The sequence below is a fragment of the Eublepharis macularius genome, chromosome 1, assembly GCF_028583425.1.
Source record: "Eublepharis macularius isolate TG4126 chromosome 1, MPM_Emac_v1.0, whole genome shotgun sequence".
Classification (NCBI taxonomy): Eukaryota; Metazoa; Chordata; class Lepidosauria; order Squamata; family Eublepharidae; genus Eublepharis; species Eublepharis macularius.
The window spans coordinates 206,575,100-206,596,734 of record NC_072790.1 but is presented as its reverse complement, the minus strand read 5'-3'; the positions used below and the strand labels follow the sequence as shown (position 1 = coordinate 206,596,734).

General features: G+C 42.6%; 1 protein-coding gene across 1 annotated transcript in view; it reads right to left on the bottom strand.

Moving 5' to 3' along the window:
* Positions 1 to 10,064: 10,064 nt before the first annotated feature.
* The window catches only part of ACSS1 (acyl-CoA synthetase short chain family member 1), a 49,214-nt gene continuing 37,643 nt past the window's right edge, over positions 10,065 to 21,635 (bottom strand). The window contains exons 9-14 of the mRNA XM_054997639.1: positions 21,327 to 21,439; positions 18,926 to 19,052; positions 16,651 to 16,778; positions 15,678 to 15,741; positions 11,158 to 11,276; positions 10,065 to 10,490 (exon numbers count right to left, since the gene is read on the bottom strand). Of these exons, the coding sequence (XP_054853614.1) occupies positions 10,314 to 10,490; positions 11,158 to 11,276; positions 15,678 to 15,741; positions 16,651 to 16,778; positions 18,926 to 19,052; positions 21,327 to 21,439 (728 nt within the window). The 3' untranslated portion in view covers positions 10,065 to 10,313. The remainder of the gene's footprint in view (positions 10,491 to 11,157; positions 11,277 to 15,677; positions 15,742 to 16,650; positions 16,779 to 18,925; positions 19,053 to 21,326; positions 21,440 to 21,635) is intronic.

The window sequence follows — 21,635 nt, the reverse complement described above, 5'->3', positions numbered from 1 at the left end:
CGGCCCCGCCCCCTCCTCCTGCACTCGGCCAACGGGCGTCCCAGGGCCCCGCCCCCTTCCCCATCCCCTACCCAACGGCCGCTCCACCACCCCGCCCCTGCCGCGCTCTTGCTCAAGGGCCGCCGCAAAACTCCGCCTCCTACTGCTTTGTCTCCCAGCGGCAAACCAACCGCCACCCCGGAGCACCGCCCCGTCCTCCAGGGCGAGCCAATTGGCGCTATCGAGTACCGCCCCCTCTTCCGAGGCCACCCAACCGCCGCCCAGAGAAACGAGCCCCACCCCTCACGATTGCCCAACTGCAGCCTCCGCCAAGCCTTTGGCCCTTTGCTCTGGGGGTGGTGACTGGGAAGTAGTGCGGGGCTGGGTCTTCCCCCTCCCGGTTGTTATCAGCCCCTGGCGCCCGTTCCTCTGTTACACAATAGGCCCTCTTCTTCCCGCAAGTCTAGCCCTTCCCGTCAGTGCCGAAGGTCAGCGGACCGACCACGGCTCTATTGTGTGCTTTCGACCGCTCCTTATTGGCCAATCGGCGTCGGAGCTGCCTCCTTGGGGTAGAATCGAAAAAATGCCTTCTCTTGGGAGAATAGATCCAGAGGAGTTAGCCGTGTTAGTCTGTAGTAGCAAAATCAAAAAGAGTCCAGTAGCACCTTTAAGACTAACCAATTTTATTGTAGCATAAGCTTTCGAGAATCACAGTTCTCTTCGTCAGATGCATAGTACAGAAACTTGGGAGAATGACAGTTGAGCGCGTTTGGCAAATGAGTGGTTGTCGGTCTGATAGTTATGGCGGCAGCATCTCCTGAGCGTAAGCAGAGTGCGTTTCCTTTGCCACTGATGAACTTGAGACTTGCTTGAAAGAGATGGAGTCTCTTTCACTTGAAGCACCGATCTAAGCAGCGTTTGTGCGTGTGCGCGCAACTGCTTAGGGCGACCCCAGCGAGGGGCTTTCAAGGCAGGTGAGAAGCAGAGGTGTTTTACCATTGCCTTCCTCTGCTGAGCCTTCCTTGGTGGCCGCCCAGGCAAATACCGACCCTGCGGACCCTGCCACCTTCTCTCCCGATCTGAGCAAAACTGCTGAGATCATTGAGATTCGCCTCCCAAAAAGAGCGTATCAAAACGGACAGAGAATGACGAACTCCATTGATTTCTTCATGCAATGGCAGTAGGCATCTAGTAAAGTCCCAAACCGCGTGGAAAGGATCGCAGCTTTAGGGTTTTGTTCCAGAGTGATTTCCACACAGCTCAATTGGATTTCCTCCCTACTTAAACCAAGGCTGCCAAGAGCCGCCAGATTTTCTGGCTTTCTAGCACCCAGGCCTAATCCAAACATCATACCGGAATACATGGTGTAATATACCCAGATCCATGTGTCTCAGCAATAATATTCTGTTCCCTCTCCCTGTCCTACACCCTCCTACTGTTTTTAGGATCATAAATAAATATAGAAATTTTGTTCTGAGAACTACATTTGGAAGTTTGTTTATTTAAAACATGTATCTCCCACCTTCCTCTTCTTTTTTCAAGAATCCTCTTATGAAAATTCATACCCATATTAATCTTCTGGCTGCTTCAGGGCTTTATGACTTCATCCTGCACAGAACACCTTAACTTTGCATAACCCAAGCTTGAATGTTGTGTCAGCACACTTGCCTCAATGTAAGACTGTGAAGCTAATGTTGGCAGTAAACAAGACTTCCCATTCTCTACATTTGCCAACTTTTTTCTGGCTTGGCTCCTGTGTTTTTCAAAACTACTTGACAAGAAGCTAAAGCTAAGGATACAAATTTTTTTCCTCACTAAATTTCTGCTTCTGTCACAGGAATGTTAAAGGCACAGGAGCCATGCCAAAAAAAAGTTGGCTACTCTCATTTTTGCAATGTGCACTCTTCAGAGCTGTTTTATGGTGAGAAAAAGATATCCCTCTCACAAAGGAGAACTGACATGAATATCATGCCCGCATAGTTATACCCACCTGCAAAGACTCTCTTCTTACCAAAACAGAAAAATATTTTAGGTAGCTGCACTGGTCCACAAAAAAATTGCTAAAAACAGCCATTATTTTATTGCAACGCCCCAAGTTATCACTATATAATGAACAAGGCTTTGGTCCCAAAAGGGAGCCAAATTGACCTTGAGCAGTGGGGGTAAATTGTTAACTTCCTTTTCAGACTTCTACATTATTATACTCCATATTTTTACTCAACTGTAATGAAATCAGTATTTTGTACCCCCACTTGCACTTAATAGGAAAATGAAATGAGATTGTAGGATGAAACTGACAAAATATTTTCTCTCCTTTGCTGCTAATCTGTTCCTGTGCCAAAGGGAAATATTTAATAAAGTATAGTTTTTTCTCTTGTGCAACAAAAAATCCTAATTTTAAATATATTCAGATGGGTTTTGAACTGGCTGAGACAAAGACTGAAAGAGATGTTGGGGTTATACAATGAAAATGTCAACCCAGTGTGTGGCAGTGGTGAAAAAGGCAAACTCCATGCAGAGGGTTTTTAGGGAAAAGATTGAGAATAAAAGAGCATGTTGATAGAGCCATCCACTCTTGCTTGGAATATCAGAGACAGTTCTGGCACCATATCTCAAAAAGGATATTGCAGAGCTAGAAAAATTACAGAAGAAGGCAGCCAAAACAATCAAGGAGTCAGAGCACTCTTCCAGGCTGAAGAGTCCAGGATTTTTTTTTAATTTAGAAAAAAGGCTAAAGGGGGACATGATTAGAGATTTATAAAATTATATATGGGTTGGAGAAATCAGAGTGTTTCTCACTCTCCCATAATAGAACACTAGGGCACCCAATGCAGTTGATGGGGGAAACATTCAAGATAAACAAAAGGAAATACTTCTTTCTAGAATGAGTAACTAAACTGTGGGATTCACTGCCAGTGGATGTAGTGATGGCCACGTGCATAGATGGATTTAAAAGTAGGTTACACAGATTCATTGAGGATAGATCCATCACCAGCTACTAGTGATGGTAAGGAGCAGGGCCAATTTTGAGGGGTAACACACAGGAATGCAGTTCCGGCAGTTCCCCAAAGAGGTCACATGTCAGGTGGCCCCGCCTACCTGACTTGGCCATTTGGGCACGTTTTGGCCTGGATTGAGGTCGAAACAGCCCGGATTGGGCCTCTGATGGGTGGTGGATCACTCTCCCGCTCAGCAGCGGCCCGATACTGACCATTTTGGGCCCCTTTTCAGCCATTTTCAGCCCCTTTTTGCCATTTTGGGCCCAATTTTGGCCCTGAATGTCCAGGATTGGGTCCAAAACAGCCAGGATAGGTGATGTCAGGGGGTGTGGCATATGCAAATCAGTTATGCTAATGACACACTTCTGGTGATGTCAAGGGGCATGGCATATGCTAATGAGTTATGCTAATGAGTTCCTCCAGCTCTTTTTCTACAAAATAACCCCTGGTAAGGAGAGCCTCCATATTCAGAGGCAGTAAACTTCTGAAACCTAGTGCTAGGCAACATCAGAGGAAGGCCTTGGTCTCTGTGCCCTCTTTGTTTACCCTCCAGGGCAAATGATTGACTGCTGTGTAAAACAGGATTAGATGGACCACTGGTCTGATGCAGCAGGCCTGTTATTACATTCTTCAACCTAACTGCACTTCCTCACACATTACCAACTCTCTCATCATCTCCTCTCCCCCATCAACATTTATATGGGACCTGCATTATTATTAGCTTCACTAACAGGAAAGAGCTATATACACTCAGGGGGACTGCATTGGTACAACAAACATTTCTTTTTTTTTTAAATGTGCATTGCCTTCAGAGCCCATTTGGACCAGAATGGCACCAGATACATTTGCTTAGACCAAGTACACTTTACAGAGCATCTCTCAGGTGCTCCACTGAAATTTCCAAACTCCATTAACTTTTTATATTTCTATGTATTTGGTTCAAATAGCAAGAGCATTGGAGAGGTGTTATTGGTGGTGTCCTTTAACTTCGTCAAAGGTTTAAATCAGAGGACTTTTCAGAAGCTTTGTAAAATCCAGGATTGGACCTGGGAGATTTATGGACTTGAGAAGATGGTTGTTCTTCAGCCACCATTTCCTATCTAAGAAAAGACAATAATACTAATATTTGTCATTCTAATAAGCAGTGGCATTAATATAATCTGTTCTAAGACACTTGGATTATATGGGCTAATAAAATGCAAGCAGGTAATTGGAAATCTACACTATTATACCCTTAAAATGGATTTAGATGTCTGGAGTGGAACATCAAGGAAGAGCTTGTCTAAGTTTCAAATCACATAGTTTTTTAAAAATGCATTTTTGGCTGTTCTTCAGTGTCTTTAGGAAGATTTTACATAAGAACGTGAGAAGAGTTCTGCTAGATCAGACTAGTGATCCATCCAGTCCAGCATCCTGTCTCACACAGTTGCTATGGAGGGCCAAAACAGGGCATAGAGACGGAGGCCTTCCCCTGAAGTTGCCTCCTGGCACTGGTCTTCAAAGGTTCACTGCTTGTGAATGTGGAGGGCAAGAAGAAACAGTGATTCTCGAAAGCTTATGCTACAATAAAGTTGGTTAGTCTTAAAGGTGCTACTGGACTCTTTTTGATTTTGCTACTACAGACTAACACGGCTAACTCCTCTGCATCTCTGAATGTGGAGGTTCCCTTTAGTCATCATGCTAGTAGTCATTGATAGACCAATCCTCTATGAGGATTAGTCAAACTGGGTTTGATTCCCCACTCCTCCACTTGTAGCCAGCTGGGTGACCTTGGGTTAGTCACAGCTTCAGGGAGCTCTCTCAGCCCCACCCACCTCACAGGATGTTTTGTTGTATATAAATCAAATGTTTTTGTTGTTGTTGTTCTGCTTAATTCCCTTTTAAAGCTGTCTTTGCCTGTGGCCATCGCTACCGTCTCTGGCACTGAATTCCACATCTTACACATTTTGTAAAGAAATTTTTCCTTTTGTCAGTCCTGACTCTACTGCCCATCAACTTCATTGGATGCCATCAAATTCTAGTATGATGGGAGAAGAGAAAAAAGCTCTCTCTGTCCGTTCTCTCTATGACATGCACAATTGTATAAACCTTTATCATGTCCCTCCTTAGTCATCTCTTTTCTAAACTGAAAAGACAGAGACTCTTCAGCCTTTCCTCATAGGAAAGGGGTTCCAGCCCCCTAATAATCTTGGTTGTCCATCTTCTGTACTTTTTCCAATTCTGCAATGTCCTTTTTGAGATATGGTGACCAGAACTGCACACAGTATTCCAAATGAGGTCTCACAATAGATCTATACAGGAGCATTATGTAAGCATAGATATATTCCTGGCTAGCAATATAAATCCCTCTTCCCTCTGTCTTGTGGAAAGGACTCTTGTAGCCCAACATTCTGTGCCATCCAGTGCCTTGGCTTGTCTGTGATGGGTACTGTTATCAGGCAGACCTCCTCTTCCAAGTTTTGAGCAATTGAGAGATGATCAGTTTAAACTTATCTAGTAATTAAGGTGGGCACCTTCACCTATTTGTTGTGAAGTACCTTAATTTTGATATCCAGTTATTAGGTTAGTCAATGAAGCCCAAACATAGCTAAACAAACACAAGAATTGTTACAATATACCATACTGGTCCAGAAATTGCAATAGGTCTGGTCTGGAAATTGCAACTGGTTCAAAATGCAGCAGCATGTGTCCTTACAGGAGTTCTGTTTCAGTCACATATAACACCTGTTTTGCACCAGCTCCATTGGCTTCCAGTGGAATTCCAGATAAGGTTCAAGGTCTTGGTCTTAACTAGAGATGGGCACAAACAGCAATACGGGGGGAAAAAGCCACCAACAGCCCAATCTGCTGTTCGTGAACAAGCTGTTCACGAGGCCCCATTCTAAACGAACAAGTGGTCATTGCAAGCCTCGTTCGTTGCTGTTCATCTTGCTGTTCATCAAGCCAGACAGTCTGGAACGTGCAATCAATTCCCTTGGCAACTTAGGCAGGGATTCTCTGAACTCTGCCTGAACTCCTGCTGTTGCCCTGGAAACCCCAATCTAAGCCCAATTTAGCTTGATAGGCAGGTCTTCCTTTCAAGTGTGGAGCTCCAAATTTGTTACAACAAGGGAGCAAAGAGCAGGGGGGAGGGGGGCTCCCAGCTCTGACTTTGCAGACAGTGTAGAGGGAGAGAAACAGTTGCTGTTGGCATTTTGATAGAGTGCATTGGAGCTTGAATTTTCTGTGTGTGTGGTAGGATAGGGATCTACCCCTTCAAGTTCCAGAGCTGCTGCCAGGCTCTGGGCCAAGCTATTATTTATTATTGGTACCTTTCCTGATGCCTGCTCAGGTAAGGTTTCTGGGAGTGGTGCGGTAGGGATCTTGACTTGGACGATGGGTGGAAGAGAGCCTGCTGGCCCCCATGAACAGCCAACCACAAACATGTTCATGAACAGGGTCATGTTCATGGTTGTTTATGAGTCCCTGTTCATGGATGGCAATGAACAACGAACATCATGTTCATTTTTTTTTCTGTTCGTGCCCATCTCTAGTCTTAACCTACAAGGCCCTTAGCAGACTGGGACCAACATATCTGCAGGACCACCTCTCACTATATGTTCCCCCGAGGGTGCTCCATTCAGCCGATAAACATCTGCCAGTGATCCCTGGCCCCAAGGATGTTTGCCTAGCCTCAACCAGGGCCAGGCCTTTTTCAGCTCTGGCACCAGCCTGGTGGACCTCTCTCTCTGTGGAAACGATGGCCGAGTTGCACCTGCTATTGTTCCACTGGGTCTGACAGAGATGTTCCACCAGGTTTATGGTGGTTGAGGAGGGCCAACTATCCAGCTGGCCTCATGTTGGGGGAAGGGGGGTGAACTCTTCTCCTAAGTCTACTGGGTTGTGCAATATTGAGCTCTGCATCTTGAACTGTTTTATTGAAATTGTAGTCTTGTTAGATTTTATTTTATTTATTTACCACAGACTCAAAATATCACATTCTTATTTCCTATAAACTTTCCGATACTAAGCCTACCTGCACTATTGACAGCTTGATGCCCTCTACATAAGAGGTACACTTACTTCATGCATTGGAAAGAGGACCAAATAATGTGACAATAATTCAAAAGCCATAACAATCAGCTCCTTGTACGCATCTGTGCCAATCCCTGCAAATATCCATTCTCCATCATAGCTGTCAATCATCAATTTCCAATGCTCATGTGGAAAGTGTGCATTACGTCCTGTGAAGTTGCTCTCAACTTATGGTGACCCTATCCTATCATTAACAGCCTTGCTCAGATCTTGCAAACTGGAGGCTGTACCTTCCTTTATTGAATTAAGCCTCCTCATTTTGGGTCTACCATCTTTCCTAGCATTATTTTCCAGTGAGTTGTTTTCTCATCATGTGACCAAAGTAAGAAAGCCTCAGTTCTGTCATTTTAGTTTCTAAGGAGAATTCAGGCTTGATTTGATACAGAATCCTCTTATTTGTCTTTTTGGCCCTCCATGTTATCTGTAAAAATCTTCTACAGCACCACATTTCAAATGAATCAATTTTCCTCCTGTCAGCTTTCTTCGTTGTCCAACTTTTACATCCATACAAAACGGAAAATACCGTGGTATGAATTATTATGATCTTGGTTCCCAGTGAGGCATCCTCCTTACCCTTAAAGATCTTTTCTAGTTCCTTCATGGCTGCCCTTCCAAGTCTCAATCTCCTCCTGACTTCTTGATTGCAATCTCCCTTTTGGTTGATGATTGAGCCGAGGAATAGAAAACCTTTACCTATTTCAATTTCTTCATTGTCAACCTTAAAATTAAGTAATTCCTTGGTAGTCATTACCCTTGTTATCTTGATGGAAAGTATAGCTAATGCATTTCTCTCAGGATATGGTTCTGATCAAGATGCCTACTCCTGCCTTAAGTAGCTTCAGTCAAACAATAAGTTACTTGCTGAAGTAATAGCAGCTTTAAAAATACAAGTATAAGACCTTTAATGAAAATGTTCATAGTTCTGTTATTGTTTTTAAGGCACTTTGTTAAATAATCAGATCTCTGCAACTATGACTTCCAAGAATACAAAACATGCAGAGTGTTATATTTTATAAAATTCACCATCTCCCCAAAAGCCTCTCAAAGTATTATTAATACAATTATTTCTCCAGCTAACAATACAACACCAATTTGCAAAAAGGGGAAGGACTGATATAAAAGATGTTGACATATACAAAGTAGGAAAGTATGCTGGTTCTTTCTGTTAGCATTTCTAACAATCAAATTAATTAAAAACAGGTACTCTGTACACTTCAGTTGGTACTTTATATTGTATCTATATCATTCTAGATTCTTGGAAGGAAACTGCTTTCTTCTGGCAGCTAAATCAGGAGGACACTGGTTCAACACACTTCGAAATTAAGAGGGTGAAGCATGAATGAACCCCAGTTGCTACATTCTTTACTTAGATGGTAGCTGTGAAAAAGACAGTAGAGGATATTCTGAGGGCCACTTCCTAGGCTATATTTGTACTCTCAGGTCTGATACACAGGTATAGAACACCCACATCTTACATCAGTTATGAAGTGCATATAAATTGTAGCTTCTTACTTAAAATATACGGGGGAAAGGATCAAGCCTCTGAATCCTATGTATTTTGAACAAAAAAGTTTAATAAGAATACTCATGTGTCTGACACAATATGCATACATTCTGTGTTCTGGCTCCAAAGCCTGAGTACAAAATGTCTCATAAGGAATGGTGCTGAATTTCTGCTTAAAGAATTCTGAGTCATGCCTCACAAAGCCTCCGTTCAGATAATGATTTTAGTGAGGCCATGGGATCAGTCTTCCCATCCAATAGACTAGTAGACTAATCCCCTGGTGAGTGGCAAAATGTGCAGCAGTTGAATATGTAGAATAAGTGCATATGAACTTAACCCATCAAATAACTTCATCTCTTTTTGTGCTCATTGTTATATTACAGTTGTCCACTAGAGGGTACTCCTACTATATGTATCAAGATAGGTAGCTGTGCATCTGTAGCAGTAGAAAAGAGCAAGAGTCCAGTAGCACCTATAAGACTAACAACATTTATGGTAGGGTATGAGCTTTCATGAATCACAGCTAACTTCTTCAGAATCTGAAGGTATCAGAATCAGGTATCTGAAGAAGTGAGCTGTGACTCACGAAAGCTCATACCCTACCACAAATTTGTTATAGGTGCTACTGGACTTTTGCTCTTTTCTACTGCTATATGTATGGGCATATGTAAATTTCACCAGTTGAGGGCCAATAAGGAATCATAGGTGTGTGTGTGGGGGGGGGGGGGTTAATGCTTTAAAAATCTCCCCTCACTCAGCCACACAAGTCTTCTTCCAAGATTCTGTAAGAGGTAAGATCTCCCGAACTTTTAAAGGCCAATTTCTCCTTCCCACCTGTTTTTTTTTCTTTCCTTTAACTCCCCTGAATGTTCTGTGCCTCCTGGTACATATTCAGTTTTCATTGGGATCTTCTGATTTTTTAAAAAAAATAATTCACAGAGTCATATTACTCCACAACCTTGCTGATTATTCCAAATATGTAGAAACGAAATGCCTACCATTTTTATAGGTGATTCAGATTTATTGCTTTCATTATCAATATTGGGATTAGCCCCTTTACTATTAGATACAGTGACAAGTGAAGAATCACTTTGTGAGCTGCCTCATTTTGCTGCTTTCATAAACATAAGGTGATAAGCCATTTTATTATCAGCAGGAATAGTATCTGTTTAAAAACTGACAAGTTGTCTTTTTCATGGACTATTCCAACAAAACAATCTCTTTCAGTGAAAACTCTCTTTCTCAGAATAGGAGAAATGACACATATCCTCTGACAGCAGAGTCCTATTATCAAATGTAATACCCTGAGAAGTAGCATCATTACGTTTCTAGTTTCCAGTTATGTTTCTAGTAGCGCCTATAAGACTAACAACATTTATGGTAGGGTATGAGCTTTCATGAATCACAGCTAACTTCTTCAGAGAGCTCTGGAAAAGTGCTTCCTATTTTCTTTGACGCACAAATATTAATGCTTAATTCATGCTTGCTGCCTAGAAGTTCCACAACTATGATTTTAAAGCAGTTTTAATACATTAAGGATTCCATAAGTTTCTAAAATATTGTGATCTAAACAGTATGGTAATCATTGAACAAAGACAGGCAAAGTGCAGGGAAGTATGTGATAAGAGACAGACAATTCTAATCTACCGGATAGTTTTAGGAGGATAATCTTCTGGTCTTCCCATGACAGCATAAGTACACTTGGTGGTTACTTTTGTGACTCTGATTTCTAACAGAAAAATCTCCCTGGTTCTTTGTTATAAAGTAGAATGCTTTACTTTGTATTCCTCATATGCATCAAGTATTTCTTTGATGACACTGGGGTCATCCAGTGTGGTGATATCTCCCAGGTCACCGGCATTATCTGTCACTATTTTCCGTAGCAATCGTCTCATGATTTTTCCAGATCGAGTTTTGGGAAGGCGTTTTACCACCTGGTTGACCAGAAAGAAAGAAGTATGTTTCACTGTCATCATTAACAATTTGGACAAAATCCTTTCTTACCACCCATAGTCATTACCACATACTTTAAATATAGCACATAGACAAAACAGAACCCATCTTACATAAAAAAAACATAAGTAGTAAGATAAGTAAGATAAGTAAAATAAGTAGGAACTAGGACTCTGGACCCAACTGAGGGACATATAAAAACTGGTTTTGTAAGAATCAGGGAAATGTTTGGTTCCTGTCCTTGGAACTTTCTGCAGTTAAACTAACAGGTTCAGCTGATATTTTGTGAATTAGTAAGAACTTAAGAACATAAGAGAAGCCATGTTGGATCAGGCCAACAGCCCATCCAGTCCAACACTCTGTCACACAGTGGCCAAAAAACCAGGTGTCCTCAGGAGGTCTACCAGTGGGGAAGGGAAGTAGAATCCCTCCCACTGACTGCCCCCCCCAACACCAAGAATACAGAGCATCACTGCCCTAGACAGAGAGTTCCATCTATACCTTGTGGCTAATAGCCACTGATGGACCTCTGCTCCGTATGTTTATCCAATCCCCTCTAGTACCTATAATGAAGTTAGAACATGACATTATAATTAGCAAATGGTTGTGTGATTGTTCTCATTTTGGTTATTATCTTGAAGAACTTACCAGAACATGATCAGGCACAGCATACTTGGCTATCTTAGAAGCAACTATTGCTTTAAGCTCTTGAGTAACCATTTCTGGAAGAGCGGTGTCATCCCTTAGTACTATGAAAGCAAATGCAGCTGAAAGAAAGGAAACCAGAATTCACGTGTGTGTGTGTGTGTTATGTGCCATCAAGTTGCTTCCAGATTATGGTGACCCTATGAACAGGGCCGGTGCCAGAGGTTCTGGTGCCCGAGGCAGTGCGCGCACTCTGCGCGCGCGCACACGCCACAGACTGTGTGATGACATCATCACAGATGTCATCACACGCCACAGGGGAGCTGGGCAGCTCGCGGAGCCCCAAGCAGAGAAGCTTCAAGCTGCTGCTGGGGCAGCGCGCTGAGGCTGCTCCGTGCGCCGCCCCAGCAACAGCTCACAGCTTCTGCGACCGGCTGGGGTGGAGGAGCACGCAGCGGAGCTGGCGTGGCTGGCTGCAGCTGCTGCTGCTGCTGCAGCCAGCCAACCAGCTCCGTGCCGCCACCGCCACGCACCCCAGCTGGGCGCACAAGCCGCGAGCCGCTGCTGGGGCAGCGCCTGGAGGCTGGGGAGTGTGTCGGCAGCGGCGGCAGCAGCAGCACGGAGCTGGCTGACTGGCTGCAGCAGTAGCTGCATCCCAGTCATGCCAGTCATGCCAGCTTCGCTGTGCGCGTCTCCGCCCCCAACACCCCCTCCGGCGCCCCTCCAAAGCCTGCGCGCCCGCGGCCACCGCCTACCTGGCCTCCATGGGCGTGCCGGCCCTGCCTATGAATTAATGACCTCCAACATTTCCTATCATTAACAGCCTTGCTCAGATCTTGCAAACTGAAGGCTGTGGATTCCTTTATTCATTTAAGCCATCTTAGCTTGGGTCTTCCTCTTCTCCTACTACCTTCTACCTTTCCTAGAATTATTGTCTTTCTAATGCTCAGCTGTAATCCTGTTTTAGCACTTTCTTCTTTAATCTTCATCAGTAGTTGTTTCAAGTATTCGCTGTTTTCTTCTAGTAATGGGCTATCACTTTACCTTAAACTGCTTTTCAAGAAGTGTGGGACAGGTTTTTTGCCCAAGGGAACAGATACAGAATAATCATTACTGAGGACCCAACTAGATGTGGTGGTGAGCATGGGTTTATACCCATGTCCACTGATGTCATTTTTAATTGATTTGCATTTTTTAACATAGAACTGCAAAGCCCCATCCAGAACAGACATGCAGTGAGGTGGCCCTAGGTACACGGGCTTGCTGGCTGGCCAGCTCATCTGGAGGCATGGCAAAGCCAAGCAAGACCAGGAAGAAGACAGTGATGGCATACTGAGGGGGAGGGTGGTTTACCTGGCTCCCCTCCCCCCACACTCCAGATGTCAGCGGTAGCCATGCACCTGGGAATGCAGGCAGTGACGCACCACCATCACCTTCCTCCTGCTCTTGCCTTTTTTGGCAGGAAGACAGCAACCTGGTCTAGTGAGTTCACACAGCCCCACTGCCTGTCTTCTTCCTGGCCTCACCATGCCTCTCGGCAAGCTGGCCAACCATCAAGCTTGCATGCCCTGGGCTGCCAGGCTATGCACCTATTCTGAATGGGGCCTTGCAGCTCTGTGTTTAAAAACTACAAATCAATTAAAATGGCTTCACTGGATACAGGTATAATCCTGTGCCAGCTGTCACATCTAGCTTGGCCCTCAGAGCAATGAAGGATGACATAATCTTATCTCAACATCTTTGACTGTAATGGTATTTTCAAAATACTAATGAGTAGCTAAGAATGGTGTTTCATTCCCAAGGCATAACTTCTAAATGTTGTTAATGCAAAACAGAAAGTCAGAAGTGAATAGATGTTCTTATTAATGAAGTCCTGATTTAAAATGTGTAAAATTCACAAATGATGCTAAGAAAGTTTCTTGAAAATACCCTCAGAAACAAAAGCTATAATTAGGGATGTGCAGTTTGGTTCAGAATTCAGTTTAAAATACCAAATTTGGGCTGATTTGGTAGAATCTGGCTGTGCAGAATCAAAATCCTGAATACCAAATAAGATTTGGTATTCTGGGTTTTTTACCAAATTAATTTGGTAAAATTAAGCAAATTCAGCCAGTTTCCGATGGAAAAATCAATCTGGGGGCTATTTGGTGGAATAGGGGTCATTTTTCAACCACACCAAATTTGAAGAGAACCTACTTCTGACTGTTCTCTAAAGATCCTCAATAATTCATGAATATTGAACCCCAGGGGCCAATTTTATGGCCCCCAAAGAAGGTGCCCCCAACCCCCTCCTTTATTCCCTATGGGGTAATCTATCTGAGGACTATCCAGGTGGCATTTTTCAAGAAAACTCCACCAAATTTGTCAAGGACCTAATCCTCATTGTGCTCTAAAGATTCTCCAATTTTCAGGAGGATTGGACCCTGGAGACTAATTCTGCGGGTCCCCAAAGAAGGTGCCCTAGCCACTCCAGTTCCTATAGGAAAAAAGTCAAAACAGACTTCTGCTGCAGAAACATGCTGAGGTAAGGCTGTCATGGTCAAGGCACACTCCCAAATGCAAGCTGAGCTCATCCCAGAGTAAGCCCAACAGAAGCAAACTGAAGCACAGGAATGGAATCCCCTCAGAACCAAAGTGAAGAAAGAGGGCCAACGTCACGCCAGAGAAGCACATCCATTCCACCCAAACCAAACTGAAGGAAGGGACACTGATGCAATTTAGCCCAACAGAACCAGTGTCATTCACAGCAGCCAGACCCTGGGTTCAGCCAGTGGGAAGAGATCACAGAACAGAACCAAGCAGTACCCACAGGCACAAGGCATTCCCTTGCTTCTTTGGTGGTCCATGAAATTGACCCTTGGGGTCCAATCTTCATGAAACTTGGGGGGGTCTTTAGAGAACAGTCACAAGTAGATACCTGCCAAATTTGGTGAGGTTTGTTTGAAAAATGACCCCCTCCCCCACCCACCAGAGAGCTCCCCCCCCCCCGATTAATTTTCCTATAGGAAACAATGGCTGAACTTTACCTGATTTGCTCTATATTACTTAACCAAACTAGAGAATCAGTTTCGTAATCAAGAATTACTGGATTTTTTTCTCTAATTCAGTATTCTGAGCTGTATTTACCAATTTTTTTTCACACCTCGTACTTCTTTAATTGGTGGGTGGGGAGAGAAAAATCAGAAGTCTAAAGGATGACTGCTTTTTGGACAACAATTCTTGGACCACATTGTCAAGTCAACTGGAATCCAATAAGCTCATAAATTGTTCCCATGAAGCTTCATTTCTAGGTACTGTTTCTTTCTACACATTCTTTGAAGGAAAGGTATTTTTATGTACTAAAATAATATTAATCTGCTAGTCCTGATTTTACAGATATGATCAAACTAGGAACACAGGCAATCCAAATGGGATCAATTTATTTGTTTCTCCTTTATTACTGTTGTTGTTCTTTATTTATAGTCTGCCTTTCTCACTGAAATCCAGGGCAGATAACATACTGCAAGTGAATACAATAAAATCAATAGCTAGGACATTCACAGCAAAAATATAATATGATCAACAGTTGGGACATTCAATGAAAACAAATACAACAGGGTATGGTAGCCACAAATTTGAAAAGTAGCAGGAAACTGAACACCTAGATGAAATCTTTCTGAATTAAAATGTAAGTAATTAACATGACATCTTTAGCAATGTTGAACTGCCCAGTAGGATTGTATTTACCTAGTCTACAGACCCTGCCCCTTACTAAGGTATCTCATTGAGGTATTTCTTATGACACAACCCTATAATCTGAGTATAAAGCCCTCCTGAATAATTCAGTCTTGCATAGTTTGCAGAAAGCCAAGAGAGTAGGAGCATATTTAATTACATTTAATGTGAACATTTTTTAATTACAGAGGTAAATCAAGATTTCCCTCTGTACTTCACATATTTTCTGAACAGAAGACTGATAAATAGACATGACTTATGATCATTATACTATCTAGGAGGAACTCCAAAATTTCTGTTCATGCTGCCTTGCGCCAGATTCTAGGAGGCAAAGGGGGAATCTGCAATATTAACGGAGTGCTGGCTTGGATCTTAAGCCTTGTTTCACTTCCTCTTTGTTCATTTTTGGAGGCAGTCCTCCGCTGTGGACCATGCTCCTTCTGATACTGGTAGCTTCTGCTCAGGCAAAGTTAATGTCTTTCAATGAGTTGAGTACTGCCTAACACCAAGGAATTCTTTGCGCTGGAGGGCCACCTTTGCAACAAGACTATGCAGATGCAAGTGGAAGCAAGGCTTAACATCAAAGGTTCTGTTTTTCTCAACTGTACATATGCATGGTTAGTCCACCAAAATTAATCAAATGTTCAGGCAATCCTTTAACTCAGATAGAATCCCCAGGACAATCAAGTCTTGTGTTTACATGCTTCCCTTTCTGTAGGGAGAAGTGAATAAATACATGATCATACCTGGTAATAATTTTAAAAGGAAATTAATTTTGAAGATGGATTTTAAACATATTATCCACTTACCCTCCCCTTTGAGCTCATGGGGATAACCAATCACAGCTGTTTCTGGTACTTCAGGATGTGTATCCTTTTAAACACATTAAGAAAATAAATTTTAAATAAGGCAATGTATCTGTATTGGATTTTAATTTTACACCTTACTTTCAAACCTATACAAATAGAAGCCAAAAGGGCTTTACTCTCTCAAACAGTATATGAAATAGCAAACTGGACTGCATTCAAACATCACATCAAACAGTCTAGAGATCTGTCAACAATGGACATGAGCAGATTTTATTGGTGTGCTCTTTGTCCTCACTCCATCCACCTCCCAGAACTCTTGGCTTGATAGAGTTCCAGTTTGCCATGACATCTCAATGCAGGAACAATTCTGAATCTCAGCTTGTGAGATGTAAGCACAATCCACTTCACCCAAGCACCTGCATTCAAACCTCATTACAAACTGGAACTAATGAAACCAAGAAGTTTGAACATGCAAAGAGAGAAAGGATGAGTGAAGGGGCTTAACAGTACTATCATTTCAGACAGCAGGTGAGGGGTCCATGGAAACTAGCATGGAGTGGGGCTAAATAGTTCTTCCTATTGTTGTGCAGAAATGTCTCTTTATATGGAGGTGTGTTTGATCTTGTGAGTTCCCAGTTGCAGACTCTAAGCTAGTACAACCCAAACACAGGAATTCCACCTCAGCAGTTTGTGAAAACCAGGTCTTAATCTTGATGATTTGATGATGTGCATACTGGCTTAATTGACAAACATAGTACTGGAGTTGATGTGGAGTAATAGAAATCTCCCCTAAGGTAACTAATACTTAATGGCTCGTTCATGTATACAATACAAAACTGATAAACTTACATATGAGAGCTCAGCCTGAAAATCAAAAATTTTAAAAATCAGTTCTGTTCCTTGGTAGTTAATAAAGCTCAGTCAGTAAATTATTGGAAACCCAGAAGAATCTCTTCCGTGCCCCAGTAATTACCATGGCATCTTCAATCTCTGCAGTTCCAAGTCTATGTCCACTGATGTTTAGAACATCATCCATTCGCCCTGTTATCTGGTAATAGCCTTCAAGGGTTCTGTGAGCACCATCTCCTGTGAAATAGTAACCTGTGAAATAACAATAGAGATTCTTAGAGAATACCAGTGTGCTAGCACTATAATTCAAGATCACAACACTCTTAATAGCACTGCTCCAATGGCCAGGGTAATGTTGTTATCATGCACAGAAATTATTACAACTTATTTGTAATTATAATGGCATTATATGAACTTTAGACCAGGTTCATGCATTATGATTTATTGTGTATGCATCTAACAATTTAATGTTCAAGAATAGCAATGATATATTTATAATAATATTTAACGTGTGCATAATATAGGTACATACACCAGGGAACAGAAAGGAGTCAGGCTCTTGAAATAGTAGTCCTGGCAGTGGGATCCAGGTGTCTTGCAGACAAATTAGATGTGACCAGGGCTTTTTTTCAGCAGGAATGCAATGGAACAGAGTTCTGGAACCTCTTGAAAATGGTCACATGGCTGGTGGCTCCACCCCCTGAGCCCCAGACAGAGGGGTGTTTAGATTGCCCTCCGTGCTGCTCGGCGGCGCAGAGGGCAATCTAAACTCCCCTCTGTCTGAAGATCAGGGGGTGGGGCCGCCAGCCATGTGACCATTTTCTCCGAGGGAAACCCACTGAGTTCCATCACCTCTTTTCCCAGAAAAAAAGCCCTGGATGTGACAATGAATCACAGGTCTCTTGGGATCTTTTTAATTGTCAATAGATGCTAAGAGTGGTCTCAATTTGGATTGGACCTACAATGCAGGGGGACAGGACTAACCCAGAAACTTGTGATGACTGCAGAAGGAAAGAGGGGAAAGGAATGCAGAAACTGCTGGAAACGAACTGGAGGATGGAGTGTCAATAAAATGAAACCAGCTTGGCACCTATCTCTGTCCAGTCAGGAACTTCTGATGCTGAGCAATAATCTATGCCAAGGTCAAGCAGAAGGTCACTCAGGAGTGACCTATCATTCTCCAAGCAATTTATAGTACCTCTCCACCCCTCCTCGAGTGCTGTTGTAATCACTTTCTTCGTGACCACACAGCATCCCTATCTGCTAACACCATAACCTGTCCTGAAGCTAGAAAGTTGTGCCATGGGGAAGCTGATACCCCAATGATAGCTCTTTCAACAATGTAGCCATGGGGGTACAGAGAGACAGCACACAACTATGATGACCCCCACGCATCCTGTCAGAGTTCCAGTGGAGGTCATCTCAAATAGCAACCCTCTTCAGGAGAGGTTGTATGGTTTTTCTTATGCACTGTCACTTAAACATATACCAGCATACCCAGGGGATTTGCACTTCATCATTCTCATCAAACTTTACAATCTCTGGTGTATGGGAGGCCCAGATCTATAGATGCTTATGATATTCCCCCATTTGCCTATGTATTTTTCATTGTGTTTCTCATGATTTGTGCTGTTTATTTAGCTGCTGTTTCAATTCAATTACAATTTTGCTGTTTATTTAGCTGCTTGTGGTGAAACCATGTTCCAGTTCTTATTTGTTTGGGTCTACTCTGTTCATTTATTTAGTAGTTGTAATGCCTCTTTATGATCCTTAAGTGTCATGTTTCCAGTATATATAAGAAGATATCCCTACTTGCATGTTAACCCTGTAGTGCCACTCTGCACTCTAAGAGCCAAACTACAAGTGACGCCTGACACAGGTTGGACACTAGTCGGCTTCCCTCAAGTTTTGATGGGAAACGTAGGCATCCTGGTCTTGCAGCTGTAATGGAGAGCCAAGCTGTAAAACCAGGGCGCCTACATTTCCCATCAAAACTTGAGGGAAGCTGACAAGTGTCCAACCTGTGTCAGGCGTCACTTGTAGTTTGGCTCTAAGATGTGCTGTCATTAGGAAAGGGAGCATCAGACTCTCATATGAACTATCCATAAAGGCAAGTTCATCCAGGGCTGTTTCCACACAACTTGCCTTATTCTGCAAAATAGCGAAATCTCGCGTGAAATCTCATGAGAAAACGCTGTTATCACGTGAGAAGACGCTGTTATTGCGCGAGAAGACGCTATAACAGCGTCTTCTTGCGAAATTTCGCACGAGATTTCACTATTTTGCAGAATAAGGTAAGCCGTGTGGAAACGGCCCAGATTTTCACACTTCTAAACCATCACTGCCTTTATGTAAAGGATTGATTTGAGCCCACTGCACCAACATTTCATCATTCTCACCTGGATAAGTTTTGAAATAAGCTTTTATAAATCTCTGATGGTCTCCATAGATGGTCCTTGCTATACCAGGCCATGGCTGTGCAATGCAGAGAGCACCAGAGACATTGTTGCCTTCTACAACTTTTCCCTGTGGGCCCAAACATAGGAATGAATTTCAAAAAGGCTATAAAATAGATATATCAGAGACCAGAAATATCTCAGAAGCTGGTCTATATGGTCTATTGTCTGCATTCTATTTCTTCCAATAACTAGGCATATCAGCAACATCAACACAAAGAACTGGCAAGGGAGCCACAGAAATTAACAGAAATGCTTGCACACACAGTCAAGAACAAAAGCCTTTTTTATATGAGGGGAAGTGGGGTGGGGGTGGGGAGGAAAAATGACATCTTGATACAAAGAATGTATAAAACATGTGAAATTCCACTTCACCTCTAACTCCCCTGCCTCTGCAAATACTAAATTTATTTTGTAACATGCAGAAAGATAAGGAGACTCGCACCCTCAACTTCCTACTGCTGATAGACAGCTGGCTCAGCTCCTGTAACATTAGCCCTAATTGATAACAATATCACACTCCGAGGAATGAAGAGCTAGTGTGATCAGAGTGTTGGCTTGGACTTGAGAGACCAGGCTTCAAATTCCTACTCAGCCATTACCATAAAATGGGTGTAACAGTAAGAAGATGTAATAAAAGCTAGGAAAGCATCTGAACATGTCTGGATACTAGTTTTGCTTTCAGAATTAGATACATACATTACTCAATCCTCACAACTACTTGTTCCCTGAGCTGAGCTTGCATTGGCCTTGAGCAAAGATAACAGTGGCAACAATATGGGTGTCAGGTCTTGCCAGGTAAATCCCCAAGCACGTCACTGCATTGCCTCAAGGTATGAGTTAAAGGTACTTTATTGATGAGATATGCCAGTATCAAGATATTCAGACAGGAGCATTGGCAGAAGTGATGCAGGGTGGCAAAGCAAGGTTAATTACAGGGGAACGTTCCTGCCCCTGGGTAAAAAGTCCGTTAGGGTTTTGGCGCAAAGGGTCTAGGATCTCAGAGAGGAGGGGGAAAGGGAAGGATGAGCTCATCCCAGTCCTTTGAGGAGGGTGATACAGCTCCGACTGGAATGTCAAGGCCACGCTGTCAAGGTGGCTGGGAAATAAAAACCAGACACCTGCAAGATAAGCAGCTAACAGTCAAGCAAGCAAACATGTTCCCTTTGCATATTCTCAGAGGTTCAGAACAACAGGCATTAAGACAGACATGGCAGATCTATATTGAAAATGACTCAAAGCCTCACCGACCAACAGTTTACAAAACGAAAGAGGCTTCTTAAAGAGAGAGTAACTGTTCTCAAACGCCCTACCACAAGCTCTCTCCAAGATCAATATACTTTCATAAACTTGTTCTAGGTTTTTACTTTATAAACTATTTAATGTAAAATGCTCTGTGCTCTTATTGTGCAATACAAACAAGTTAATAAATATCAAATTTATATAGTTTACAGTAATAGTTACTGTAAACTATTAGTCACAAAGTTATAATCCTCTTATATATGTCACTTGTCACAATAACATTCAAATAAATATGCAACCATAAACATGTAAGTAATATCCATTTCTAAGAAGTCCGGTAATTCTTTCAAAGCGCAGTCTTTTGAATTACAGTTCTCTTCAATATGGTGCTTCTAATTTCAAACAGTTCCAACACACATTTTGCTGATTGCACTTGCCCGTGATTTCCTTCTCTTGAGGGTTGCTGGATTAGACAAACAGAGCTTTGTTGCTCTAAATTTCCTCTTCCAGCCCTCTCTCTCCACGGGGGGGAGGGGGGAATGCAAAATCTGCCTAACAAACTGCTAGCTTTTTGGTTTGTTTCGCCTGCGCCCACGCGTATGCTTTTTCAAGGGCAATTAAAGTACAGAGTTCACATTCTCTAATGACCGGACAAATTGTCTTCCTTTTCAAATGGTTGCTACTGTCACAAGGTAGTAGAACCTAGAACAAGTTTATGAAAGTATATTGATCTTGGAGAGATCTATATTGAGACAAACATGGCAGACATACTAAGGTGTATCTGACAATGGGCCTCGCTGTCTGCATGACTCTTGGTGCAGGGATTTCCCATGTCAGGGGCCTAAATTTAAGTCCCAATATCCTCAGCTGAAGAATCTCAGATATTTCAGCTGGCAAAGATTGCTGGCTAAAGTGTTTGCAAGCAGCTGAGAGTAAACAATAATGAGTTAGACGGTCAATGGCATATTCAGTATTTGATTGATGCTAATCATAATGTGTGAGAAATTATTTTTAAAATGTTTTAGAGATCTGGGAAGAAATTAGTCACATAAACACAGAAGGTTTTTTGTTACCTAGAATTTTACAGCGTCTTAACTTTTACCTTCTCATCCATCAGTATTGGGGTAATCCCATAGAAAGGCCGCATTGCTATAGCTGGAACAATCTCAGCTCCTTTTTCTGAGGGCCGTGGAGCAATGCAAATGCCACCAGTTTCTGGAAGAAAAATAGGGAAAGAAGTTGAAATTCATGCAGCCTGACAAAAGGTGCAAGCCAGACCCATTAAAACTGTAGTAGATTTGCTACCACATACAGAAAAAGGTAGACGGTCACCTAAGTTACTTCCACTCACACACATTCCACATTCTGCTCTCATTGATGCTGCAAATGCAAAAGCCATGAAACCCCTGCA